The sequence below is a fragment of the Fusarium oxysporum genome, chromosome IV (genome assembly GCF_013085055.1).
Source record: "Fusarium oxysporum Fo47 chromosome IV, complete sequence".
In the NCBI taxonomy this organism is placed as follows: domain Eukaryota; kingdom Fungi; phylum Ascomycota; class Sordariomycetes; order Hypocreales; family Nectriaceae; genus Fusarium; species Fusarium oxysporum.
The window spans coordinates 2889738-2915810 of NC_072843.1; the positions used below are offsets into that span (position 1 = coordinate 2889738).

The 26073-nt window shown below is 49.8% G+C and overlaps 11 protein-coding genes across 11 annotated transcripts; 4 read left to right on the forward strand and 7 right to left on the reverse strand.

Moving 5' to 3' along the window:
• Positions 1-25: 25 nt before the first annotated feature.
• Positions 26-4929, reverse strand: FOBCDRAFT_292061 (DNA replication factor Dna2-domain-containing protein; the record flags this gene model as incomplete). The annotated part of the gene is made up of 6 exons (XM_059611792.1): positions 26-1057; positions 1214-3140; positions 3349-3404; positions 3454-3845; positions 3972-4827; positions 4885-4929. 6 exons carry the CDS (start codon positions 4927-4929, stop codon positions 26-28), a joined length of 4308 nt encoding a protein of 1435 aa, XP_059464699.1.
• A 242-nt stretch (positions 4930-5171) lies between these two features.
• On the forward strand, positions 5172-6610 carry FOBCDRAFT_221305 (uncharacterized protein). The gene has a single exon (XM_031178784.3). The coding sequence runs from the start codon at positions 5339-5341 to the stop codon at positions 6533-6535; it is 1197 nt and encodes a 398-aa protein (XP_031044671.2). The 5' UTR covers positions 5172-5338; the 3' UTR covers positions 6536-6610.
• Positions 6606-9907, reverse strand: FOBCDRAFT_30780 (altered inheritance of mitochondria protein 21). The gene is made up of 2 exons (XM_031178782.3): positions 8718-9907; positions 6606-8671 (listed from the first exon to the last, which is right to left on the reverse strand). The coding sequence occupies exons 1-2, from the start codon at positions 9631-9633 to the stop codon at positions 6744-6746; spliced, it is 2844 nt and encodes a 947-aa protein (XP_031044669.2). The 5' UTR covers positions 9634-9907; the 3' UTR covers positions 6606-6743.
• Positions 9908-12168: 2261 nt separating this feature from the next.
• Positions 12169-13232, reverse strand: FOBCDRAFT_221312 (TVP18/Calcium channel flower). The gene is made up of 2 exons (XM_059609571.1): positions 12920-13232; positions 12169-12870 (listed from the first exon to the last, which is right to left on the reverse strand). Exons 1-2 carry the CDS (start codon positions 12997-12999, stop codon positions 12570-12572), a joined length of 381 nt encoding a protein of 126 aa, XP_059464700.1. The 5' UTR covers positions 13000-13232; the 3' UTR covers positions 12169-12569.
• A 1535-nt stretch (positions 13233-14767) lies between these two features.
• Positions 14768-16256, forward strand: FOBCDRAFT_239102 (uncharacterized protein; the record flags this gene model as incomplete). Its single annotated transcript, XM_031178778.2, has 2 exons — positions 14768-15005; positions 15052-16256. The coding sequence occupies 2 exons, from the start codon at positions 14768-14770 to the stop codon at positions 16254-16256; spliced, it is 1443 nt and encodes a 480-aa protein (XP_031044665.2).
• Positions 16242-17984, reverse strand: FOBCDRAFT_181204 (Thiolase, N-terminal domain-containing protein). Its single transcript, XM_031178777.3, has 3 exons — positions 17682-17984; positions 17534-17625; positions 16242-17479 (listed from the first exon to the last, which is right to left on the reverse strand). Exons 1-3 carry the CDS (start codon positions 17686-17688, stop codon positions 16322-16324), a joined length of 1257 nt encoding a protein of 418 aa, XP_031044664.1. The 5' UTR covers positions 17689-17984; the 3' UTR covers positions 16242-16321.
• On the reverse strand, positions 17983-19961 carry FOBCDRAFT_259858 (uncharacterized protein). Its single transcript, XM_054704241.2, has 2 exons — positions 18793-19961; positions 17983-18735 (listed from the first exon to the last, which is right to left on the reverse strand). Exons 1-2 carry the CDS (start codon positions 19568-19570, stop codon positions 18353-18355), a joined length of 1161 nt encoding a protein of 386 aa, XP_054560216.1. The 5' UTR covers positions 19571-19961; the 3' UTR covers positions 17983-18352.
• Positions 19962-20398: 437 nt separating this feature from the next.
• Positions 20399-21481, forward strand: FOBCDRAFT_30821 (uncharacterized protein). Its single transcript, XM_031178772.3, has 3 exons — positions 20399-20494; positions 20547-20754; positions 20810-21481. Exons 2-3 carry the CDS (start codon positions 20650-20652, stop codon positions 21380-21382), a joined length of 678 nt encoding a protein of 225 aa, XP_031044659.3. The 5' UTR covers positions 20399-20494; positions 20547-20649; the 3' UTR covers positions 21383-21481.
• Positions 21480-22380, reverse strand: FOBCDRAFT_159577 (peptide-methionine (R)-S-oxide reductase). The gene is made up of 2 exons (XM_031178771.3): positions 22052-22380; positions 21480-21999 (listed from the first exon to the last, which is right to left on the reverse strand). The coding sequence occupies exons 1-2, from the start codon at positions 22275-22277 to the stop codon at positions 21617-21619; spliced, it is 609 nt and encodes a 202-aa protein (XP_031044658.2). The 5' UTR covers positions 22278-22380; the 3' UTR covers positions 21480-21616.
• A 615-nt stretch (positions 22381-22995) lies between these two features.
• FOBCDRAFT_221322 (uncharacterized protein) lies at positions 22996-25015 on the forward strand. Its single transcript, XM_031178770.3, has 2 exons — positions 22996-23280; positions 23331-25015. Exons 1-2 carry the CDS (start codon positions 23163-23165, stop codon positions 24887-24889), a joined length of 1677 nt encoding a protein of 558 aa, XP_031044657.2. The 5' UTR covers positions 22996-23162; the 3' UTR covers positions 24890-25015.
• Positions 25016-25836, reverse strand: FOBCDRAFT_221324 (uncharacterized protein). The gene is made up of 2 exons (XM_031178769.3): positions 25451-25836; positions 25016-25397 (listed from the first exon to the last, which is right to left on the reverse strand). The coding sequence occupies exons 1-2, from the start codon at positions 25583-25585 to the stop codon at positions 25239-25241; spliced, it is 294 nt and encodes a 97-aa protein (XP_031044656.1). The 5' UTR covers positions 25586-25836; the 3' UTR covers positions 25016-25238.
• Between the last annotated feature and the right edge of the window lie 237 nt (positions 25837-26073).

The following is a 26073-nucleotide window of genomic DNA, read 5'->3' on the forward strand; positions in this document are numbered from 1 at the left end:
TGCAATGCTAAACCAGTTCCGCTAATCAAACATATGCGCCGTTGGTCATTTCGTTCAAGATGTCCCTCGTGATAAGTTTTCCTTTTAATAACGCCTTGTCGCTAATCCTGGCCATTTTCGGTGAACGCTTGCGGTTCTCCTTTCCAGAACATTTCTTCCGTGGTGATTTAATCCTTTGTGTAGGGCCTGTAGCTGTGATCTGTGTACCGAAGTCCTCAAAATAATGGTTCTCAAGCGCATTGGCGGGCATTTCGTAGATCCAATTCCGGTCCTCCATCAAAGATATGAATCGGCTTAGCATACTGTCGCTGCCGCTGCCCTTGAGTGTCGATTTGCTCCCAACAACGAGGAGCTTTGTTTTGGCTCGTGTGAAAGCAACATTGATTCGTCTCCAATCCTTCAACAGGTCTCCAATGTTACACGCTTCATTGCTTCGCACGAGACTGAGGACAATCACCTCCTTATCTCGTCCCTGGAAACGATCGGTTGTGTGCATCTCTACTCCAGAGAACATCTTGAGCTTGTCTTTGAGCATAAATAGCTGTGCTCGGTAGTGTGTCATCACACCAATTTCAGAGTCTGGAACTCCAACTGTCAAAAGGCTGTCAACGAGCTGAGAAACGATGCGGACTTCAGCCGAGTTGACGATTCGTTTGCCTTGGGCTTCTTCACGAACAGGAGGTTGGATTGTGTCAGTGTTAACGAAACGCACGCGTGCCTCGCTATCGAGAAGGTCATATAGCCAGCATCGATTCGGACCAGGGGCAGCGCAGAACGACCGGGGAGTTGCTGCATTGATGGTTGATGCGTCATAATGTCGCTGCATGAGAGCCTCCATTCGTGGAACTTCAAGTTTCCGCCTTCGAAGCTGCTCTGTACCGCACCGAAGCCTTCCATCATAGATGAGAGTGTTGCTCAGAGCCATGATATCCTCACACATGCGGTATTGATGTTCCAAGTTGACGACCGATTGGGGGTGAGTGTCGGACAAGAGTTTGAACAGGCTGACATCGAGACCGCCTTCGCGTGCTTCTTCGTTCTTGACCACGGGCGGAAGCTGGTTGTGGTCGCCAACAAGGACAAAAGTGCGAGCCATTCTGATCGGGCCAGCGCAGATGGGCAGGGTAATTTGTGATGCCTCGTCCACGATGCAGTAATCAAAGGAGCGTTCGTGGAAGACGGGATGGTTGATACCGAGACATGTCGTTGCGACGATTGGTGTCCCGTGCCATGCATTTTTGATCTCATCGAACGACTTCATTGGGTGGCCTGCAAGAATAGCGAAATCCTGGACGTCGGGGTGTACTTTAGCAGGGGCGCCCAGACGAAGGATAGGTATCCTGTCAGCCTTGAGTTTCAGCAGAATGTTGTCCACAGCAGTATGTGTATGCGAGGTCAGAAGCACACTCTTCCCCTGGGATGTCAAAGCGCGGATGATATGAGCAATGGTTGTTGTTTTTCCAGTACCGGGCATTCCAAGAACAAGTGCGTAGTCTTGAGCACTCATGACTTTTTCAATGGCTCGATGTTGATCAACATTGAGGCTATCTCGATCCGATACGATGTACTGAGTTGGTGCAGCCTTAAATCTGGGTGCTTCTAAATCGACAATCAGTCGTCGAATTTGCCGCGCTCCCACGATATCGTCTGCCATCATCTGCACGAGGTTGTTGCGAACAGTCGCCATTCCATTGCTGAATTCATCTTGGTCGAGCCGATAGCGAATAGGGGCCTCTTTAATTTTGCCCGTTGCCTCATCCTGGGTCGCGCCCTCATGGGCAACGTCCATAATGCTAGCAAAAATCTGGTTGTCCCTCTCATCAAACCCAGGTTGTCGAATGCGTGCATTATGGAGTCGCCTATCGACTGCAACACTTATTCGTTGCCTCTTGACCGCTGTAACGTAGCCTATGGCCAAGGCGAAATGGCCCTCCTCGTCAGAGACCACAATTGGCTCTCCGACTGACAACTCAGACTCCAGGAATGAGAATCCTGAAACTTGATCTCGCTTGACAAAGGTGTAGTGGTATCGATTGATCCTAGGGTTGTCCGTGTCGACTGAAGCTGAACCTTCTTCGATGATGACATCTGCAAAGCATCGAGATTTCTTTTCTCGTTCAGCACTAGTCATTGTCCATAACTCTCTCTTGGTTTTTTGGCTCTCCTTCTCTTCTTTGGTCAGTAAATTCTCCCACTTGATGAAGAATTGTTGGTGATGAGGGGTTAAATGCTTGACGAGCTCATCAAATTTCTCGTTCATACCACTCGAGTCCCCATCTCCGTCGTCCGCGAGTCGATGATAGATAAAACATGATGTCTTGGCGTAGCATTTTCCACACATGTGCTTGCTCTTGAGCATTGGTGGCAACTGGACGCTTCTTTCTCGAACGTAGCATGCTAGTTGGTTTCTTTGCATGATCATATGTCGAAGCTCGTGTCGGATTGCGGGAATACGCATCGTCTTGGATGTTTCCATATAGTAGAGGATTCCATATGCAATCTCAATGTCGTAGCGGTCCGATAAGAGCAAAGTATAGAGTGCTGTTTGAGCCATATGGTTACTGTTTGCATGTTTACCCGTCTTGACCTCAAACGGCACAGTCAAAGTCCGAATATCATTTCCATCTTGCATTGCAACTTCAACGGTTGCGTCGATGTTGCCCTTGAGTCCGTACATTGGGGACCACACGTGTTCCTCAACATCCAAGAGCTTGGTAACGGCCATGTTGGCCTTCTTCCCGTTTCGGTCTTCAACTACCGCATCCTCCTTTGGGCGGGAAGATACGAAAGCGCCAGCCCAGTAACTCAATTCGGTCATTTTCGATTGTAGATGCTCTCGAGCTGACGGTATGCCAACTCTGATAGTATAAAGGTCTTCAACATGCTTTTCCGTTATTCGGTCGATGACGGCGCATAAAAAAGGGAGATCCCACTTATTAGCAAGAAGGGCCTCTTGGAAAATTTCGTGTAGCATTGTTCCATAGATAAGGGGTGGTGTTGGTGGACTGGTGGCCTTGACACGATCTTGCAGCACAGCACGGCGCATGCAACCGAACGAGTCAGCCACTACAGTTGCGGATATGAGTTGATCAGGGTGTAGAATAAGAAGATTTTGGCCATCGTCGATGATACATTGACCTCTTGAAGAGAAACCGCCTATAATGTGAACGTAGGCTTCTGCATGGGCTGGTGTGTCAAACCATGAGGCCCTCAGATGAACCGTCTTGATATCTTTTGAGTTGTCGGCTTGAATGAGAAGAATCTGAGGTTGCGAATCAGCAATATTCGAGCATGATTGTCGACTAATTTACCTTTTCTGGTCGTGCATGTCCATATTGATCCGTATACTCGCCCTCCAAGACATTCGTCACCAGGTATCGTTGGATTGTTCTTGGTTTCCGGCTCTACCTGTTACTTAGCATATGGTGGATCCTCCTAGGTTGTTCGACGTACGTCTCCGGAGCAGTTCTGGGCTGCTTGTGTTGCTGCCAATTCCACGGCTTCAAAATCAAAGTCTCCGCCAAATGCGTCTCCAAATTCATCATCCAAGTCGTCGAGTTTTGTTGTTGCTGGAGCCTGTGATACCTGTTGAGAGTCCGCAGTAATGAGATCTTCTGCCTCGTCGAAGAAGTCATCGTCCAAGTCGTCAAATTCATCCAGCTTGCCGTCAAACTTCTCCGGTGTCTCGTCATCGATCTCGCACAGTGTGTTATTTTCAGCTACTGCTACCTCTGGTTGCGGATTCGTTTCCAATTGAGTAGTGTTGATGCTAGCTTCAAGTTGCATTATTGTGTCGTCGTCAAATTCGTCAAAGTCATCATCACCATAGTCCGAGGAAGCAGGTTCTGGAGGTAGCAATTGAACTGGAGGTCGAGCTGGAACCTGAACATGCTGTTGTGCAGGGTGTTGTGCAGGGTGTTGTGCAGGCGTTTGGGGCCTGGCTTGGGTTTTTGAGAGGCGTGGAGAGCCACTGCTAGTGGTATATATCCGCCTCTTCTTAGGAGAAGGAGATTCTGGAGCATCTTGAGGCTCCTCGCGGGGCTCCTCACTTGGCCCGTTGATGCTACTGGTCACCGTATCGAGCAGTGCATTTACCATTGAAGACTTGGACGCCTCCATCTCTTCCATCTCGGTACTCAGGCGACTACCTGACGTCGATCTTTCAACCCTTCTCCTTTTGGGCCAATTCAAGCCGCAACTTATTGCTCGTCTGAGATTGGATTCGCCAACCGTTGGTTTCGATGGCCGTGGCGAAGACGATACCATCAGCTGTGCAAGTGCAGGGTTTGCAAGTCCTAGAGGACTACCTGCATTGTCGGTTCCGTTTAGCGAGTATCGGTCCCATAATTCCAGTGTTGGATCCGCGTGTGGTGACTTGAGGGCTTGCGCCAGCTTCTTGACGTTCACCGAGGGTGTGTTGGACTTGTCCGCTACCGGAGATGAAACAGGCGATGAGCTCCTAGCACGCTTTCTTCCTTTGCGGTTCAACATGGGAGACAATGCTGGCATGTACAACGTATCCTGTCTGTTGTCCCAGAGGAGCCGGTCATTTGGCGATGTAGTTGTGTCATCTTCGGTACCACCTGCAGGTTCGAGCAGCTCTTGCCAGGTCAATCGAGTAGCGGGCGTAGTCGTTGTATCGTCCTTGGTTCGGTTGTTTGATACATTCTGTTCGTTTTCTGTGCTCTCTGTGACTGATTCGCCATTCGCGGGGTGATACTGAAACTTATTGAGCTTGTTCTTGGTCACCTCGGACACAGGCTGGAGTGCTCGAGGCCTTGGTGTTTGCTGAACGGGGTTGCTCCTCGATCGCTGCCATGGCGAGCGCTGTAACCGTTAGTGATGCTCAACTTTGTGTCTTGTACATATAGTCTTTTTCATTACCTTAGTTCGACCAACTTGATCCGAGTAGGATTTTTCTAGAGGCATTATACCTACCGGGGCTTGAACATTCCGATTTCCAAACCCGTGAAGTATGGTGATAGTGGGACATTTGAATTGAAGTGGAGGAAGTAGTTAGACGCGTTTAATGGGCAAACGCGTCGCGATGTTCGCGACCCCTTGCAGCTGTTGTTGCCAGGTCACGTGGAGAAGCTTTTAGCGTGGTTGGAGCTGCAGCACATCCATGTCATCTCCAAAGCTCTATCGAAGCTACTACCCGACTCCACCATCAACGGCCCTGTGCGTCAGTGGACCAGGCTTCACAGCGTCACCATTTTCGGTCCCGCCAAGTCCGTCATTTGATGATCTCGAGCCGATGAATCAGTGAAACACCACCTCACAACGCTTACTCAGACTCTGATTCACTGTACTTTCGACCTCAAGAATCCCAATTGCGATGAATTCTCAGCCCAATGGCGCTGGCCCTGCCCAGTCCCGCGAAAGCTACAAGCACTCTATGGAAGAATGGCGCCAGTCGGCACTCGCCCAGCGCAACCAATATGAACCCCGCGTCAAAGAACAAGTCACTCGATACTTTCAAGAATACTCTCCCCCGTTTTACGCCTCCGTAATTGGCTACCGTCGTGATTGGAATCTTCTTGTTGCGACGTCCAGAGTCTCTGGCTTCGCTGCCACTCTGGGTCGAGATCTGGAGGATGTGGAAGCAAAAGCCATTGCCGAATACACCCTCGATAACATCCACACCAACGCCGGCTTAAAGTGGCTGAGTGTCGCACTCGCTGGATACATGACCTATCGTGGTCGCCGCACATGGCAATTCCCCTTCTATAAGCCCAAGCTCGGCGGCCGATTCAACCCAAATGAGGCTACCAGCATTTTCACCAACAAGAAGATTCGTGGAGCTTACCCTCGTGCAACATGGCATTGTCTTCGATTTACTGCCTACTCCGCTGTCATAATGCTCATGATTGAGCCCGCATTCCGGGCTGTCAGTTTTATTCGAACTGAAGCTGCCATGACAAATGATCCTCGCTTGAAACAGTTCACCAAGGATGCTGCCGAGCGTGTCAAGGATGTAATGAGCAACCCAACCATCTCAAGAGCACCTTTTACAGGTAGGGATGTGCATAAAAGTGATGAGAACGACCCTTGGGCCAGTAATGATTCAAGCAACACCAGCTCTGAGAGTAGATATCAGCCCACCCCCACCCAGTCCTGGGACAAGACCCAATCCTCGACCACGACGCAACAGAGTCAACAACCCAATGACGACTGGAGCGTTCTAGATGATGATGATGATGCTTCACCAATCGCTGCCTCTTCCCGCAATAAACCAGTATCTTCTCCCGCTGGTTCTGCTTGGGAGCGCATTCGACAACAATCACAAGGTTCGACCCAGCAATCTGATTACCAGTCCCGCACCTGGGCTGCCCATTCTCAAACCGGATCCCGGCAAGAATCACAGTCTGGCTGGGGCAGCAGGTCTGCTGGTAGCTCCAGTGACAGTTTTTCGTTCAGCAAATCAGATGAGGACAGGGCAGTCGCAAAAGAACAGGCACAAGACGAATTCGATCGACTTGTTGAAAGAGAAAGGAAGGGCGTGGATCAGGAGAAGGCCTGGGGGCGCAAGTAGAGTAAGCATTGTACAAAAAGACTGCATATGACGCTGTGTGTATTTTTCATGTAGCACAAATGAATAAAGCATAATTCCATAAGGGGTGCCGCTGTGATTCATTTTATTTCATAACGCTGAAAACAAACTCAATTCTGATTACGTTGCCAGCTCGACCATCTACAATATACCCATATCCCCCTCGACACGTCTACTATCATTCTTTTATTTACTGCTTAACTTCATCAGACACGGCAACAGGCTCAACTGCATCACCTCCCTCCGTCTTGTCCACAGTGGTCTCCAAGATACTCTCACCAGCTGTGTTCGTAACGAGACTCTTTTCAACTTGAATTGGTTCTTGTTCACGCTCAGGCTCAGCTTCTTGGAGAGACGCCTCTGGAGCTGGCTCTGGGGAAGGTTCCACGGCAGGTTGCTGTGCAGGGAGCTCAGGCTCAGCTTCTTGAGGTAGCTTTCCTGCTGCGGGTTCCGGATCCCTATGCACTGGAACTGATTCAGATTCAGGCTCTGATCGGAGCTCCGGCTTGGGCTCCAGATTAGGCTCAGACTTCGGTAACGGTTCTTGGGTAGTCACGGGCTCAGCGACAGGCTCCTCAGTCTTTTCCACCGCTGGCTCTGGTTCAGAAACAGGAGTTCGTTCACCGGATACTGACAGAGAGCCCTCGGGATCAATAGACCAGAGAGTCTGGGGAGTTGAGAATGATAAAGAAGGACCTGCAGATTGCACGGCCGGCGACGGTGCCGCAGCGGGGCTCTTTGCCGGAGCTCGACGCTGTGGGCCCCGGGCTCGACCTTTACGAGCATCCGAAAGCGGGGCCTTCTCCTTCTCTTCCGTCAAATCCTCTTGCGGCTTGGGATCCTCCTTCTTAGGAGCCTGAGGTCCTAACTTGAGACGCTTATTCAGATCGCTCATAAAGCCTGCTTGAAGGGCGGCAATCTTGCTACCGGCCGGTCGGCTAGGCACGGGAGGCTTCTGTTTGGGCTCTGTCGAGTCTCCTGATGAGGCTTTTGTAGGCCGAGGAGGGATCTGAGGCTTTGGCTTGTCAGATACAGGAGGTTTTGATTTGCCCTCATCGCTTGTTGTGTGCTTGGGCTTGGGTCGCTCTGGAATTGCAGGACGATCCTCAGATGCTTTTCTAGCCGGTCGCTCCGGAATTGAAGGCTTGTTCTGCTCCGCAAGTTCCTCCTTAGGTTCCTCCTTAACCTCGGGTTCTGGGGTATCAGAAATGGTAGTCTCGTAGAGCTGGCTCTCGGGAGCATCTTCCCAAATATCTTTGCTGGGGAATCGTTGACTAGCGGAAGGTCTCTTGTTGTTGTTAAGGAAAGAATCAGATTCCTTTGATTCGTACCAGATTGGCTTGTCATGGTTCTTAGGGGGCTGAATATCCACAGGACCACTGGCCTCTTGCTCGGCAAGTTCCTCTTGTCTCTGAGCAAAGATATGAGCTGGGGTTTTAGGACGATCCATAGCAGATGATCGTCGTCGCGGCTCCTCTGTCTGCTCTGCCTGGTCCGCCTGATCTGGTGTCGAAACCTCAACAGTGAAGTGCACGCTGTCCGGGGCATCCTCCCAAATGTCCTTGCTAGGGAAATAGTGTCGTGCCTTGTTGCCAGGTGCTGGCTTCTGAGCTTCCTTCTTACCCTCTTCAGGGAAAAGAGGCTCATATTCTTCCACGTCGTCCAGAGAAGTGGGAGCAAATTCTTGAGAATCATTGTTCTTATAGATGCTGGTGGGTCTGCTCTTGGGTCTGCTAGACCTGCTCAGAGGTCGACTTGTTGGTTCCTCCAAGTCGCCGCTACCTCGACGGTCAGCGGGAGGATGAACAGCAGGACGCTGGCTGTAAGAAGAATCATCATTCTTGACTTCGTCGGCAGCCAAAATGGGTGCGGTGTATTCATGGTCCTCGTCGTGTACAGCAGGATCTTCGTTACCATACGAGCGGTACTCTGGGTGCTTAGGATCGTCAACGTGCACAGTATGTTCACCATCGGGGCCAATGATCTCCGACTTAAATGACAGAGGCTGAACCTTGCCTTCATTGGTGGAAGCGGGTCGGGGAGAGAGGCGGGAAGTATATTCTTCACTGGCCTGGAAGCCAACTTCATCAGTAGGCGTAGCCTGATAACCAGATGTGCCTGCATCTCATTAGCTAGTGCGAGCACAAGTAGATTCGCAACTTACCTAAGCCGGCGCCACGAGATCGCGTGTCTCTGACCAGCTTGTTCAGGTCATCCTTGCTCATGGCAAAGTCATTTTGACGGTCATGCAGAGGAGTCTGATGTTCCCTCTTAAGGGCTTCAGGGTGCTTCTCGTAGTATTCCTTCTCGAGTTTGTCCAATGGTGCAACACCATGGCCGTGGAGGCCATAGCTGCCTGGAGGTCCACCGCGAGAGCTGTGCTTGCGATGGTGGTGCTTCTTGAATTCCTCGGACCCAGGTCCAGGCGAAGGGGCCTGAACGTCGCCAAGATGAGGGTTCATGGGCACGCGCTGGCCGATTTCGGGAATGCCATGCTCATCCTCCACCTCAGGACGGCCATCACTGACCGACACATTGGTGCTAGACTGCTTCTTGTTGCCCTGTGTAGATCCAGGGCGGCCAATGCCAAATTGTGCTGCCTTGTCGGAGTCGGTGCGGGTAACAGCCTGGACACGCTGCTTGGCGCTTTGAGCTGGCAGGGAGGGCTTGGGCGCATGAAGCTTGAGGTCTTCCGCAATGGTACGTGTTTGCTCGGGTGACGCAGCTCTGTCGTCCTCGTCGGCCTGGACCTCTTCAGGCTTGACTTCGTGGGTCACGGCACTGTACTCAGCACCCTCCTGGCCAATCGAGGGCATTGAAACGCTGGTTGGGCGGTTGATTGGGTCCTGATGAGCATCGTTGGGGTTGAATCGGGCAGAAATGGGACTCTTTTGAGGAATGCCCTCGTTGAAAGGTGAGGGAGCAAATCGATCGGGATTGGGAGATATCGAGCGGTCAAATCGTTTCGATGAAGGACGAGGTGGAATCTTGGGAACATTGCCCAGGGAATCATTCTTGTCCTGGCCCTTAGCCGGACGGGGAGGAATAACGGGAGGTTGTTGCATGGCGGCAGCGGTCATTGTTGATATTTAGATGCTCAAAGGAGCGATTATAGAAAGTTGACGAAACAAAATAAGAGAAGTAAATGCGGTTTCATGTAAGACGGTGATGATGATCTGGAACGACCAACAAATGGTCAATACTAAACAATCAGTATCAAGTTCGAATAACAAGTGTAGAACCAAGGCAATTGGAAGCTATAGCACGAATTGGAACTTATCCGTGACAGGGGCATAGACTGGTATTTAAAGACATTTGTTGGCCTCGATCCCAGTCTAAAGTCCCATCAACAAGATTCCGTCCATCCATGTGCCCGTGCCGTGCCTGTAGGTTGTACCTGTTACCGGTTCCAGCTGCAGGTAGCTAAGGTACTGTACAGTGCTGGACCAGCCCCTGGGCTTATCGGATCCACGGTTCACGAGTTAGAGGCGCCGCCTGTGAATGGATCCATTGCTATCAGAAAGCGATAGAAATCCAATCCCACATACGGGCACACCCTGCTGCGCCCACCAAGTGTTGCGCCCGTCGCACACCGATTGATTGATCTTTTGCTTAGGGACGAAGAAACTTACCAATGGGGTTGCCGTGATTGGTATTGATTGGCCCAGGCACAAGCAGTGCAGATATAGTATAGTTCAATGCTAACAACCGGCTTCGGTTGGGGATTTGAGGTGTGAGATAAGACGAGGTATACAAAAGCTATGTGCGCATTTCAAGCTGGCAGCGGGCCCGACTAAATCAGTGTATTTATATGCCAGATTCTGGCCTCAATACAATACAAAATGGAACGTCCAGGTGACAGGAAGTGCCACCGGAGCTGGTGACTTTTGTTCGTCGTCACTGGTTGTGAAAACAGGGATGGCGATGGCGCCAAGTCGGACGGTGCGAGGCGTTTCTGGTCAACACTGTAGCTAGATCGTGGATTGTTTTGAAGAGTTGAAAAGATGAAGAATGCAAAGAAGCTGCTCTATTCTCGACGATCTTTGGTTAGGAGGTTTTATTCAGTTTTCAGCTGCAATTCGTGTATTCTACTCATGTCAGAGCACGAATTGAGTACATGTTATAACCTCATCCCATTGTTGACCTCTATTCTGAAGCTTACCTCAGAGCTTTCCAAATAAAGCATTTTTGTCACTTGCATGGCCCTGGATACAGTGCACCCCGCATAACTATGATACCACAGTCCAGTCCCAAGTCCCTGAATCTGTCTGTGTACGGTTCCATGAGTCTGCGATTGTCCTCTGTCCAATCCCATTGATGAAACTTGAGACGCGCGGTGCGACAGCCAAATCAATACAGGTGCTCGTTTCTGTCTTGAAATTATGCATGCATGGCTTTGTCTTTGGCCAATATATCATCATAAGAAAGAATCATAAGCAAGGTACCTTACTCACTCACTCTCATCAGAGTCCCTCAACAGCTCGCTCCCGCCGACCCGCCATAGTTCATCATGGCGGGGATCTCCTGCAGTCTATTCCCCACCAACCGATCGATGCTGCACCCGGCTATTTTCTTCCTGTTGACGCTCCCGTCCATAAGAGGTCAAAAGAATGACGCTTACTCGACGGCGTGCTACTGGACGGTACGGTGAACAAACCTGACGGTCGCCTGACCAGCTGGAACGGAGCTATCAAACCATGCATTGCAAGTGAAAACGTTGTTGGTAAGAGACCACGAGCCCCTTTGTTGCTACAAAGTAGAGTACTATTCAGAGTCAAGTACTATCGTGGTCCCCGAGGAAAATTGGAGTCTCGACCTGGATCAGCTAACAAAGGTCAACGACGATCTCGTTGTTTTCGAGATTCTAGACTTCTTTCAGCTTCTATGTCGTTGTAAATAGAAGCAGAAGCAAAGGCTGGTGTCAATGATCGCCCACCTGTGATGGAAAAAAGCTTTGTTTCCCCTGGGCATCTTACAGTATCACGATCCTCCAGTCGAATCACAACCCGTCTGACCCCTCCACCCTGTACATGATGCAATCAGACCGAGAAGTTTTCCGCAGCTGTCCCAAAAAGGTCCGTTCTGACGCCATCACCGTAACCAAAGCTCCAGTTGACCGGTCCGGTTACCCTAGACATTGCTAACTCTTGTATCGTGATGAGTAGAGTATATGGCCTTATTGTTCTATGATTCATTCTATCATCGTAATGATTTGTTTTTAACTTATGATAGAGGAGCGCTGGTTTTGTGGAACGCCATGGCACGAAGCTCGTTGGCGTGAAAGCAACCAAAATTCCTTGTAGCATCCGGTCTCGAATCTAACAATTGCCCAGTCCGTTCAGCCATCAACCAAATTCAAACTAGCGCCCAGCAGAAAGACCTGGGTATCATATCACGAGGGAATCAGAGCTTTAAGCACTACCTTCTACAACGTGCTCCTTGTCTAGAATTATGAACGTTGGGTTGCCGTCTTTGATATGCAGCTAATTTCAGCATATTGCAGTTCTTATCACATGATGGACATGGGTGAATTACCACATTGATATGGCGGCGATCCCGAGAGCTATCAATAGCTTTCCAGACATGCTATTCATAGCATGGAACAATATCTGCCAGTGGGTAAATGTATTGAAGCAACATCGACACCATCATAGCATCATCTCATGAGCAGAAATACAAGAAATGAATTCAAATTTTAGCGAAATAACTCAAAATAACGCAGTCGTTGAAACTCGTTCACGAAATGGCATCAACTTCAATCAAAACATGAGCCGTTCCTCATCCCAGACGCCAAATCCAGCTGGGTATACAGGCCGCTGCTCTTGGCAGGAACCTAAATCGTCGAGATAAGCAGATTTTCCATCATCATCCCCGTCCTCCTGCACCTGCGAGCTATGGAAAGCCTTAGGTGCCTCCTGTACTCGGCGAACTCCACGGTGCAAGATATCAACTTAGATAGTGGTTCGTTCGCTTTGTGGTAGAGCCACGAAATTGGTCGGGCTGGCAGCTGGCGAGTCTACACAATCATCTGCGCGACGCCCTGACCACCGAGGGTCTTGCTGCCGACAAAGGCCTGACCCTTGATACCGGCAAGCAGGTAGCAAAGAGCAGTCAGTAGCAGGAAGACAGCAGCAGCAATCAAGCTGCTTGCACCGCTGACATTGCTAATGAACTGCAGAGCAGACATGACGCCGTAGGCGGCCGCGCGCATATAATTGGTCGAGATCTTGCGAATCGTCTCATCGAACTTGCCGGAGGTTGGGCAGATTCGGAGAAGAAGAGGGACCTCGATGAAAAGAATGACAAAGGCCGATGCGCTGTGTATGGTTAATATCGATGCTTCGTCATAACATGGGCGATTCTTACATAGCAAAGGCGCAGAAGATAATGCGAACTACATTAAACGAAAAGATGTTGGCGATTCCAACAGCCAGACAGATGATCATGGAAAGAATTCCAAGCCTATACACAAGTAGTGTTAGTCGGTTGTTACGTCGTAGTTCATTCGGTATGGATCATGTCGCAAAGTGGCTTAACAGCTCAATAGCTATGATTGAAGCTGTATACAGCCGAGGAACGTTAGCCTACCATTGTCCGTAGATGCCTACACGAATGTTAGTATCTTCCACAAAGCGCAGTCAATCGAGAGCGACATACTGAAGTTTCGCGTTTGGAACTCCTCCTTGAGCGTCATCTTGCCAGCTTACGTCGAGCTTTCGTATTCGGGCTTGGACCAGCCGAGGGAGAAAGTGACTGATGTTTTCTAAGAGACCAATTCGAGATCGTAATCTGATTGCAGTAAAGCGTATCGAGAAATGTCGATTGTTGCGACGGCGATGGAGACTGAATCGAGAGGTGGAGAGTTTGAATTGTTGTGACGACGGGGATGCGAAGTTTGAAATGATGAACGTAGCCTCTTGGTCAGGTGTAGGCGCAGGATGGTATGGTTGCTGAGGTGGTCCCCAATTTTGATTGAGGCTGGTGCAGGGTCAAAGGGCTTGGCTCCAAGTGTCAATACGGACGGACAAGTTAATGGAAGGGCAGGCGAGTGGATGCTCCACGGGGCATTGGTTGTTTTGTGTTTGTAGGGGAACGGGTCCTTGTAAGGAGGATGGATGGTGCGCTATTGATAGTGGAGGTCCAGTTGGCGAACATGAGACAAAGGGTTTGGGTTTCGGATCTCTGGGTCTGCTGAGACGCAACCAAGAGAGCTTTTGTAGTCCTTGTTTCTTTTCTTACTTTGTGCTGTCTTGCTCAACATGTATTCACTTTCTGTTTAGGCAACTCTATTCTCTGCACAGCCAAGTGACGTACGTTGACCACGCGGCATCGCCAAGCCTCGCCCAGAGTGAAGCGGAGTTGGTTCTCAGATGGAGTCTTTCACAGAGACAATTGCCAAGTTTATTAACGACAAGGCTCAGTCAGCCAGTGGATGCTTAGTATGCCCTCACCTTCAAGCTGATGTCTTCGCATACGAATTCATGGAGCTCCTGAGATTCAGGCACCCTTTAAAAGCCGTATTTTAAGCCCACGAATCAACACTCAAGGTTCATGCATATTGTAGGTAGGTAGCCATGAATTGACAATACTCCAGACTTTATAAGAACCAGCTATCATTTTAGACTTTACGATTTGAGAAGTTTGTGATGCTATAACGAGGACAAGACCGACTTCATCTTGCTCTACAGTTATTGTCCCTTGGTTTACTTTCATAATAGCGTTCTACAGAATTATATGGACCAGCTACGGATACGTGACAATTGATCAACTTCAGTCATGCTATACGAATAAGCGAATCCGTCAGAGACTCATCTAGACCTACACCAATCGAGATCTTCTCACAGGAATAGCCTCAATTCAGCCCTGCCAACAACACCTAGCTAAACGTTCCATGGCCTGCACGATCGTACCTTACCTATTTTTACCACGTGGTGAGGTGGAGTGTTTCCTCCCGTAGAAGATCCGGGGACCTGCCAAAGTTACCTATAAATAAGCTCCCTCTACACTATTACATCATCTTTAACACGCATCAATTCTGTCTTTGTAGCTTATCAAGCAACACTCATTGGTCTCTCTAGCCCATGATCTGACCGTGAAACTCAAGCAAATAACCGGTGAACCACCAATTGCACAAACTGACTCATCACAAGCTCTCTGTTGTTAAAGCCTCGCACATTTTGGAAAGTCAGTCCAGTGAATGAAGCCTCACGAAAAATGACTTATACCGTTCTTTCAAACGACCAGGTTAACTCCATCCTGGAAGGTCTTACCGTTGACGAGCTTGATGAGTTTCGCCATGTTCTGGCTTCATCCCTACACGAGTTCTCTACCGGAGTACCGGCTCTTGAGGAAGCCTTTCAGCAACCAGAACGCATCTCAACACTACATCCAGAGACCATGGCTAAGACGCTATATATGCCCTCATGTGCCCCGTGTGGAATGGGCTGCAAAGGTGAGACTTCATCTCACGGTATAGACGAATCAATCTAACCAATTAGTAATTTCTTTGACGAGTACGGAAGCATCCCAGGATTCTAGGGTTACGCAGATCAGTCCTACTGGTGTTCTCAACCTGTTCCGGCCAGATGGATCACCACTTGGAATCGTCAATGCAACAGCTCTCACAGCATTCAGAACAGCCCTGGCATCTACCTGTCTGTTGGAGCGCCGCAATCATGTCAAGACCTTGACAGTATTTGGCAGCGGCCTTCAGGCTTACTGGCATATTCGGCTTGCCCTGATGATCCGCGGCAGTACTATTAAACACGTTCATGTTATAAACCATAGGTGGAGCGATAAAGCGACCGGCATCCTGAAGAGATTCGCCAGCATCCCTCCTGAGATCAAGAAACGAGAAGGTTGGTCAGACACCAAGTTCGGTCTCCTGATCCCTGCATTCCACGAATATCGACGCCTGGTAAAAGATCAGATAAGGGATGCAGATGTGATCTACTGCTGCACAGCCTCGCAAAAAGACCTCTTTGATGGATCCATCTTAACGTCCCATGAGGGCCGCAAGAAAGGACGACTCATCATTGCTGTCGGAAGTTATACGCCAGAAATGCGGGAGCTTCCAGATGACCTTATCCAGCTAGCAGTAAAGAGGGACGACAAGCCTCATCGACACTTCCACAAGCATGCAGTCGAAGGCGGAGTCATCGTCGTTGATAATATCAAAGGCGTGCTCAAAGAAGCAGGCGAGATTATTGCTGCCAATATTGGGCCCCATCAACTTGTTGAGTATGTGCTTATTCCTCCTCTCCAAACAGTCACTGACATCAATGACAGGCTGGGGGAACTTGTGATGCTCCATCGTCTAGCTATAGAGGAGTCCGACGGATTCTCCAGTAGTCAGGCATCTTTCTCTTCTGACATGGATAAGCTAGATATCCATGGTAGGATGAGCTCCATGTCCACGGTCTATGGCAGCGGAAGCAATGTCAGTGATGCCCCGACCAGTCCTACTGGTTCAGTAGATTCAGAAGGGCGCAGATCCAGCTCTTTTTTCCATTCAAGAAAGAACTCTAGTAGCTCTTTGGACAAAGAAAAGAGAAAATCAGAGGACCACCTCTGCCGTTGGTTGAGAGACGGTACTGTAGTATACAAGAGTGTCGGGCTTGGGCTGATGGATCTCGTGGTGGGAACACATCTGATTGAGGTTGCAAATGCAAATAATGTAGGAACTCGTATAGAAGGGTTCTAGAAAGGATAAATTGAGATAAATACTAAATGCTCTTAATACATGCTGTAAATATTTGTACACAAACTCTACTCGGCAACCCAGATGGCGGCCATACCCATACCAGTTCCTACACACATAGATGTTGCGCCAACCTTCTGGCCTGTTCGCTTCAACTCATATAGAAGAGTAGAGACCTGTCGGGCACCAGTGCAGCCTAGGGGATGACCAAAGGCAATAGCACCTCCCTTGGGGTTGATTTTCTCTTGGGGAATACCCAGCTCGTTGGCACACCACAAGCACTGGCTGGCAAAAGCCTCGTTGATCTCCCAGATATCGACATCATCCTTGGAGATACCGGCAAGGTCGAGAGCCTTGGGGATAGCCTTCCAGGGGCCCTGTCCCATAAGAAGGGGCTTGACACCAACAATCGAGGCGCAAACGTACTTGCCGAGGATCTTCTGTCCAAGCTTCTCGGCAGTGGATCGCTTCATGAGGAGGACAGCGGCAGCACCATCGGAAATCTGACTGGCGTTACCAGCATGGATAGAACCGTCCTTAGCAAAAGCAGGGCGGATCTTGCCCAGAGACTCAGCAGTGATGCCATCTCGGACACCATCATCCTTGGAGACGGTAATCTCCTTGGTGTTACCCTCCTTGTCCTCGAACTTGACCTTGAGAGGAGCAATCTCCTCGTCAAAGAGTCCCGCTTTTTGGGCCTTGACAGCCTTCTGGTATGATGAGGCAGCGAAGGCGTCCTGTGCAGCTCGGGTGACGTTGAGGTCCTTGGCCATCTGCTCAGAGAGGACACCCATGGGCACCTTACAGTTGGCAGCCTCGGGGTGGTTCTCAAAGGCTTCTGAGAACTCGGAGACAGCGCCAGGGCCATAGTTCAGGGACATACTCTCAACACCAGCACCAATACCAATATCGATCATGCCAGTCTTGATCTGGTTGGCGACATCGACGGTAGCCTGGAGACCAGAAGAGCACTGTCTGTTGAGGGTTCGGACGGCGATAGATTCAGGGAAACCGGCGACCAAGCTGGCGGCGCGCATCTCAGTTGCGCCGCCACCGGGAGCGAGAACGGTTCCGACACATAGGTCCTCGACGAGAGCAGGGTTGATCTTTGAGCGGTCGAGGATGGCCTTGAGAACACCAGCCATGAGATCAGCAGCGGGGGTGTCCTTGAAACCGCCGCGGCCTCCCTTGGTGAATGCGCTTCGGCAGGCGGCGGTGACAACGATCTATGTAAGGTCAGTAAACTATACCGGCGCATACGGCAATGCGTGGTAACATACATCGTCAGGGTTCTTCTGGAGGATCTTCTCGCGACCGCCAGCAGTCGGGTTGCCAGAGATCTGGCCTCCAATCTGAATGATTCTGTCGGTGACTGGCAAGATAGTTAGTCTGAGTTTGCGATGATCGCAGTGCGACAAGAAGACATACCACCCATTTTTGCTATGATGTAAGGATAGGTAAGTGTGTGTGAGGGAGAGAGTTGAGTACTGGGGTATATGCGCAAAACAAAGGACAGAAGTTGACTGAGGCGGAGAAAAAGTATAAGAGAGGATTATTATACAGAGAGAAAATCTCGTTAGACCTCGGATGTTGTGCAGGAGTAGAAGTAGACTCGGGCTTGGTCAGCTTTGTCACAGGAGAAGATGGTAAAGAATGGCCGAAGATGGAGACCAGCTAAGAACGGACTTCAAACCGTGAGACCGACCGACCGAGGCATCTCGTCGCCCCAGTCTTGGCGTTGCTAGCGGCTCTTTTAGTGTTTGATCACATGTTATTTCCCCAGCTTTCAGCGCGGGGGAACTTCTCCAACTGCTTTCGCTCTTGCGTCACGAGGTGGCTAGCAAAGTAAGAAATACTCCAAAAAATGACGATTTGATCTGAGTCTGGTAAGCACGTGGTCCCCCAATTGTCACAAGGAAATAACCGACTCCCAATGTTTTAAGTTGTTAAAGATTGGCGAAACTGATTCGTGACACCGCCATTCCCGAACTGGGTATCAATATTAGAGAACATAAGAATTTTAATACAAGATCAACGCCATTCTACACCAAGGAAAGGAAGCAAAGATTATCAAGTAGAAATCCCCCAGTCGCGGACTGTTATTTCATACAAGTGTCAAAAGAAGAGGAAAGACCACCACAGTCCGAAACAGCCGGACTCCAGGCGCTCGGGTCATCTTCTTGATATGATTGAGATGCTATCGACAGAGCATCCCAATCCCAAGGTGAACTTGAATCTTCGCCAGAACCTGAGTCGCCCACAGATTTTGGCACCGAAAGTGAAGTGTCGAACGATGTATCTATCCTAATAGAAGGTATCGACGGTACTGTAAGAGCACGATTACGACCAGTGGGAAATTGTTGTGGTGCTGGAGGTGTAAGCACATACGGTCCGAGGATATCTTGAGGCTGCTGCATGTAAGGAGGGCTGATGCCAGTCCATGGTAGATATTGGCTAGGAGGTGCAGATCGAGATAACTGTTCTGCCTTTGGGTTAGCTACATTCTGACATGAGCTAATTAGAACGACAATCTACCTACCAGTTTCATCAACTAGATGGAGAGCTTTGAGTGCATCAATGCCAAGCTCAACGCTGACCCGCTGGTCTGGAAGCTTGCCAAGCCGAATTGACAGTTGCTTTTGAACACTGCCAATTGTTTCCACGTCAATTACGTCCAGCACGCACCAGTGCCGGGCGTCCTTCCAGCGAGGTTTAGGTACTGGATGTATCTTGACGCCCCAGTTGCGAGCAAAGTCGTTATCGACGACACTCAAATCCCGAGTGAGGTAGCACTTGGCAATACACGGTACTTCGGTGGTCTGGGTTTTGAGAGTAACCCGGATCATCTGTCCATCTTTGACTCGTGCTGACTGAGTTCTTAGGGCGCTTGGAAGGGGCTGTGCTGGCGTCTGCCAGTTGGGCCCGGATAGCTGAGCAATAGGAGACTGGCCTTGGCTTGGAGGCTCCTCGTCTGTGAAAACGGCGGACTCGTCAACGGATAATCGAGGGAATGGCGAAGAGTCCTGAGAGCCGAGAGGTGGAAACGATATGGAAGTTTCGTGTTGATTCGCCTGGGTTTGAAAGCCCAGAGGATCAAAGTGCCTGTCACTTCTGGCCCGCCTTCGGAATGACTCAACCGTGTGAGAAGTAGTCGACGAACTACTTCGACGCCTCGATCGATCCTTGGAGATAGGACTGAGTGTAGTGGGCGACCGCGAGCGAGAGGAAGCTTGTCTGATGGCTTCTTCCACGCTGAGTTTCAAGCGACCAGGCCTACCAGCCAGAGCTGGGTTTCTTTGTCTGCTCGGCGGAGTCATTGATAAATATTAGAGTGTAGACGAAATGGATATAAGGCAGAGAATAGTGCCCGGAAAAAGAGTAAATATTGTTTAAAAAACAGGGGCCTTGGTTCTTAAACAGGAACTAGACACAATGAAGAATATAGCGGCGGGGTATGAAATTCAACCTGATTTATGTGACAGGTATATGAGGCTTGTTGTCTGAGTAAAACCACCTCTGCTAGGTTTTCCTCGACATCGTGACAGGCAGCGCAGCAAATGTGCAGATATCTGTGGTCAACCATTGGATTAGACCCTGTAGTAGCACGCTTCTTTATTCCGAGGCATACTGGTCCAATTGTCTGCCTCGATCCTCTTTTCCATCAAACACCTAAAGAATAAGCGTTTTGAGTGGTCTCTGGTGCTTGTCGCTGTGCACAGCCTCGCTTTACCGACATATCGAAGGCGGGCTGTGCTGCTAACGGTGAAATAAAGAGCCGCCTCGGTGCGTTGTGCGACCGAGACTGGCCACGCATGGTTGAAAGTGAGGAACTGCATCTTATCACTTCTGATGAGGCGCGGATGCGGGTTTAAATCACAGTTACATTTCACTTCTGTAACTGTCATCGCCTTGTCACAATCGCGGGCTTTTTCAACCTCAATCTGAAAGGCAACCGGATATGGTGTTGTCAGTGCTGCGCCTCAAAGGGACATAAGTCACCGGGCGTCAGGCTCTGACAGAAAACAGATTCGAATGACCAGTTTCACAATAAATGATTACGAAGTAGCGTACCTCATGGAATGACACATTTGCCTCGTCATCGTAATGCGTTACGACTTCGAAAGCTGAATGCCGCCCATTTCCGAGTTATCTCAATGAGGCCAGGACATAAAAATGTCCATCTATGCACTCGACAGGTATCAATGAAGACTCAAATTCAATAGTTACTAGAAGTTACTACAGTCAGTATATTGTTGCCTTGAGTATGCCCGCTATTTCTGACTTGCATCATAGGCTTCCTGAAGGCTGTTTTCACAGAATTACTATTAATCACATTACAAGTCTTCCAGGTATAAACTTGGCTCAAGCCAGGAAAACAATTAGATTGGTCGATTTGATGGCCCCCAATATTGCTATCAAAGCCTTGTTCATGCGCTGTCCAGTAGATAGGACGGATGTCCAAGAAAACAACGGACAGAGTTGTTACAATGCATTGGTCAAGGTATGAATGCTTCTTCAAATACCTGTTACACGACTTTGAACTGATGCATTTTTAGGTTCTCATGCCTAGCCGTCTTTATGCTGGAAAAGAAAATAATTATAGTATAGCCCGTTCTGCGGAAGCATCCATGAGAGGGAAATCTCGTAAGAGACAGCTGAAGGATCCTCAGCGGAAGTCCGTCTATGGAGGTCAAGTGCCTCGAGTCTCCGCAGCATCATTTACTATATCATGTTCTGAAGAGGGGCTGAACAATTCGACATATACATCCCCAGGACACAATGGAACCGAAGAAAAGGGATCTTTAGTCAAGGATGAGATGACCGACACTTACCCAGAAAGTAATACATACGTTCAAGGAAGACTTGATGGAAAGACTGAAACTTCCCTAGTAGATGGCTTGGAGGAAAGAATACGTTGCTTGGATATTACCTTTGAGGATCAGCCAGTGGAAGCCGATATCGAAGAAGCATATATACAGGGAGAAGCCTTGACACCCCCCGAAATCAAGTTCTCCGAAGACGGTGATATGGACGACAACTACTGGACTTGGGACCAGAGCTCTCAAAGATTCCGACACTGGGATGCGGAACGTGGAGAATGGTTATACTTTCCTGAGAGATTTGATTGAAACGATTTGATGAATTTTGGGCGGGTTGGGATGTGTAACGGCCAACTTGATGCAGTCAGCTGAAGGAGAACTCTAAGACCAGTCACTGTAGAACCCGTTTATTGTTCAATATTTTCATATTTCAATTTCAGCTAAGTACCACGTTACTTCACACTCTACACCATATGCTCCTCATTCATACCAATGCCGCTCGTAATCTCATCATTCGTCTTTCCCGATCCCGTATACTTCAAATCAAGCCTTGCTTTCAGGCTTATCCTTGACAGTCTTATCATCAGGTGAAAAGCTTAAACTGACGCTGTTCACACAGTGACGCTCATCAGTGGGCGTGTCAAAGCCCTCGCCCTTGAACACATGTCCTAGGTGACCGCCGCAGTTGGCACATACAATCTCCGTTCGTGCCATACCGAAAGCGCGATCCTCGTGACGGACAACGGCACCAGGGATGCTGTCAAAGTAGGCTGGCCAGCCGCAACCAGAGCTGAACTTGTGGCTCGCCTTATAAAGCGGAGCGTCACAACCAGCACAGGTATAAACACCCTGCTCAGGATAGTGCTTGTCAAACTTTCCAGAACCAGGAGGTTCGGTACCCTTCTCACGCAGGATACGGAATTGCTCTGCGAACGTTAGTTACTGTGTAGAAGAGATGCTAGCAGTGCAAGAAAATACCCTTGTTGAGGACAGCTCGCCACTCGTCGTTTGAACGTTGATCAGGGTAAGACATATTGGAAGAGTTCTTGGATGAAGTGCCAAATAAAGCGCCCAACAGAGGAATGCCGGACATAGATCGAAGGGGAATAGGTCGAAAGGCCAGGTGTGAAGGCAGAGGAGTTCTCACGCGGGTGATATTTGAGAAAGTGTAGAAAAGTGTGGATAGTAATGGAGAGAAGCGCATTGAGAAAGGACTTGTATATGGTTATTTATATTCGATTGAAGACTGAGTTATCATTCATGACCTTCAAGAGAGACGTTATAAGTCCCGGGTCTTAGTGGCAACCGGTTGACAAATCATGGGTTGCGAACTGTGGAATCATTTGCATCATCGAATTATTGCTGCTAAGCCTACCACAGCCACATCTTGGTTATCCGCTTTACGCTCTTTGTGGCCCAACGGCTCGAGTATTGCGCTTGAATACGCTGGTACAATACCAAATCCGGTAATTTGATGATTCAACTTTAAGAGAGGATTACTATAAAAGTTTAAAAAGTCTTATTTCCTTCGAGTACGATAAGACTTCGGTTTCAGCCCCCATGTTTCGCATCTTACCAGAATGATCGAGGTCCTAGAGATATCTTCATTTCACAAAGCGAGACAGATCCATTTACCTGCGAAGAGTGAGCCATGAGTCTGAGTTTCTTTGAGACAATTGGCAGGCTAAGATAACTAAAATCCAAATTTCTTCGACCCGACTCTATTCACAAAAGAAATATTATGATACAAGTTGAGGTAAAAGGAAACCTAAGGTACCTTAAGCTTCGATCATCCAGTGGCTGGTGCGGTCTTGTAGCCCCCCCGCCAATTCCAGGGGTCAGGTACCTACCACGCAGTGTTCAGACCCGCCCCGCCCATGCATTAATTCCGCTGGGCAGCTAAAGGGAACATCACCGACCACCTTGGCACCTCCCTATCAACCTTCATCCAATTCTAGGCACACCCTTTTCGAACAGGTTGCCACTTTGCAACAACACTCGTTCAGAGTGACGCTTCGAATTCCTTTATCTCGACTTCTACCACAACTCATAACGAACTTCCTCTGTATTTTCATCAATCAGCATCACCATGTCCAGGAGAGCCCCGAACCCCGCTGCTGAGCGGGCGGCGCAAAACCAAGCTACCATCAAGAGTCTCCTCAAGTTGGAGGCCAATAAGGTCTGCTCTGATTGTAAACGAAACAAGCGTATGTATTAGACTACGAGATTGCTAGCACATTCCCTCTGACCATTTCAGATCCTCGATGGGCCAGCTGGAACCTAGGTGTCTTCATCTGTATCCGATGTTCGGGCATCCATCGTGGCATGGGCACTCACATCAGCCGAGTCAAGTCCGTCGACCTCGATTCCTGGACCGACGAACAACTCCAAAGTGTTCTGAGCTGGGGAAACGCTCGCGCCAATAAATACTGGGAAGCCAAGCTTGCGCCAGGCCATGCCCCCTCTGAAGCCAAGATCGAGAACTTTATCCGAACGAAGTACGAACTCAAGCGATGGGTTATGGATGGCCCCATGCCCGATCCTGCTACTCTAGATGCTGATGGCGACGACGATGTACCCCTTAGCATTGTTAAGGAGAAGCAAGTCATAGAGCGCAAGGAGTCCATCAGGAAGGCATCCCTAGGCAACTCACAAGCACCGAAATCTGTCCCTGCACCTCAGGGAGATCTCATCGGCGGAGACCCTGTCCCTGTGCGATCAAGCAGCGCTGCTCCTCATGCGGCGAAGGTCGCTCCTAAGGCAGAACCCGCTCCCCCAAGGGCAACAAGCACAAAGGACTCACTACTTGGACTCGACTTCTTTGGTGAGCCCGCGGCTCCTCCTCGACCGGCCAGCACAACTGGTACCGCTCCGAGCGGTCAGTCTCGTCCCGATTTGAAACAATCCATCTTATCTCTATATGCTACTGCGCCTAAACCGCAACCTCATGCTCAGCCTCAGCAACAGTCATCTGCGGGAGGCTTCGGTGGCCTTGCCTCTCCCACTTTCAGCCACCAGTCTCAAGGCTCTGTTGGTGGCTTCAACGACGCCTTTAGTAGTCTCAGTATCTCGAATCCCCCTAAGCCCGCCGCTCCCGACCCTTTTGCCAGCCTCAGCTCCGCCAGTCGTACCACATCAAGTAGCAATGCCTTTGGTGGTCTAGGAGGAGGTAGCTTCTTCAACAGCAAACCCTCCCAACCCGCTGCCCCTACCCACCAGCAGCAGTCTTCCAACTTCTCGAACTTCGGTGGCTTTTCCTCCCCACCGCCTGCTGCTTCTGCTGCTCCTGCCGCGCCCAAGCCCGCTCAATCCTCTGCCATGGGTGACCTTTTCGATCTTTCTGCACCTGTGACCACATCGCCTCCCCCACCACAGCCCGCAGCTGCTTCCACCAACTCCGTCTTCAACCTCTCTTCTCCCCAAAGCCCTCCTGCCGCCGCGCCGACCAGTACGACAACAACTGCTAACGCAGCCGGTTCTATGGGTGGTTTCTCTGGTGCTGATGTTTGGGGCGGAAGTGATTGGGGAGCCCCTGCAGCTCCCGCACCAGCTCCCGTCCAGAAAGCCCCTGAACCACCAAAGCCGGCGGCGAGCGATTTTGGTTGGGGTAACACGGGAGGAGCCTTTGCCAACACACCCATCGTCCCTGGGGCATCAGGAGGCTTCAATCCTATTGCATCGCCCAAAGTATCGGCTGATGAGGAGTTTGGAGGATGGACAAGCAGTGGACCTGCTGCCAATGGCAGTGGTGGTCAAGCCAAGCCTAGCGGTGGCTTTGGCGGAGATGAAGACTTGTTCTCAAACGTGTGGCAGTAGGTAGTGAGTTTTGGAAACATCTAGATGGTTTTTGGGGCGGAGGTTTCTATAAAACAATTGTAGGCATGATTGGCGTTTGCATGTTAGGAGTCAAGTAGATGCGAAACAGGATGGCTTAAATTGTACGACCATTATGACATTGGTTCGGGTGAGAAGCAATGTGAGTGTATTCAAATAACGCCAGCCCAACGCTGCGAAAACAGTAAAAATCCTGAGACACAACTCCTTAGCCTTTTAGCTGTGAACACTTGGATGCCCTTGACCATCTGTGTATACCACCTAGTAAACATCCGTTTTCCCTTCACAGCGGATGCACTGTATTACGATCGTTCCCTGTCCAGCTTATATCTTAGAACAACAGTTTTGCCCCGTAGAATAACACCAAGAAAACGCCAATAACGATCCCCGAAAGCTTGAGAATAGCGACACGGTTGCCTGATGCAGCCATGCGAGTTAAGCGGCCAGCAGAACCCTTCATCTGTGTGGTCATGGAGGAGAAGGTATCGGACTGTTTGACGTTAGTCGGCTGGAAGTTGGCACTTGCGAAGGGGTGAGACAGACGGTGTTGTCGATGACATCCTGGGCTCGAGCGTTATCGTAAATGTCGACTGTCACACCTCGAAGGGCGGAGACCTTTGCGGAGAGCTCATCTAGGCGCGCGTTGTTCTGGCGCTCTCGTTCGTAGGCTTCGGACATGGTGAAGGATGTCGGAATTTAGGGGATAGCGAAACAGGGGTTCTCGGTGAGGTCTGGCTTTCGATGGGAACAGATTGTTTCGTGTGTTGTTTGTCGTCGCTTTGCAGAAGACGAGAGGTCTTCGTCGTCGTCAGATGTATCCTCGAAATGTCAAGGGCCAAGTTGTGAAAGGGGTTCGAGTTCTAACACAAAACCGATAGCCATGACGACCTCCTCGGTCGGCCCCAAAGTCCGCCACGGCCACCTCACGCGGGCGCGCTGAACGTTCAGTGGTACGTACTCTGGTGCTGACACCGCCACACTTCAACTAACAGCCACACCTCCATCCGCTGAGAAACTGGAGATTTCTCCATGCACCAAAGGAAAGCTGAATGTCCTGTACCCTGGCGCCTAAGGCGGGGCAACATGTTACAGACAAGGCCTGATGAGAGAAAATGGTTGGGCAGTTGCAAAAGGCTCTAGGTACAGTGGATTCGTTGTTGTTCACG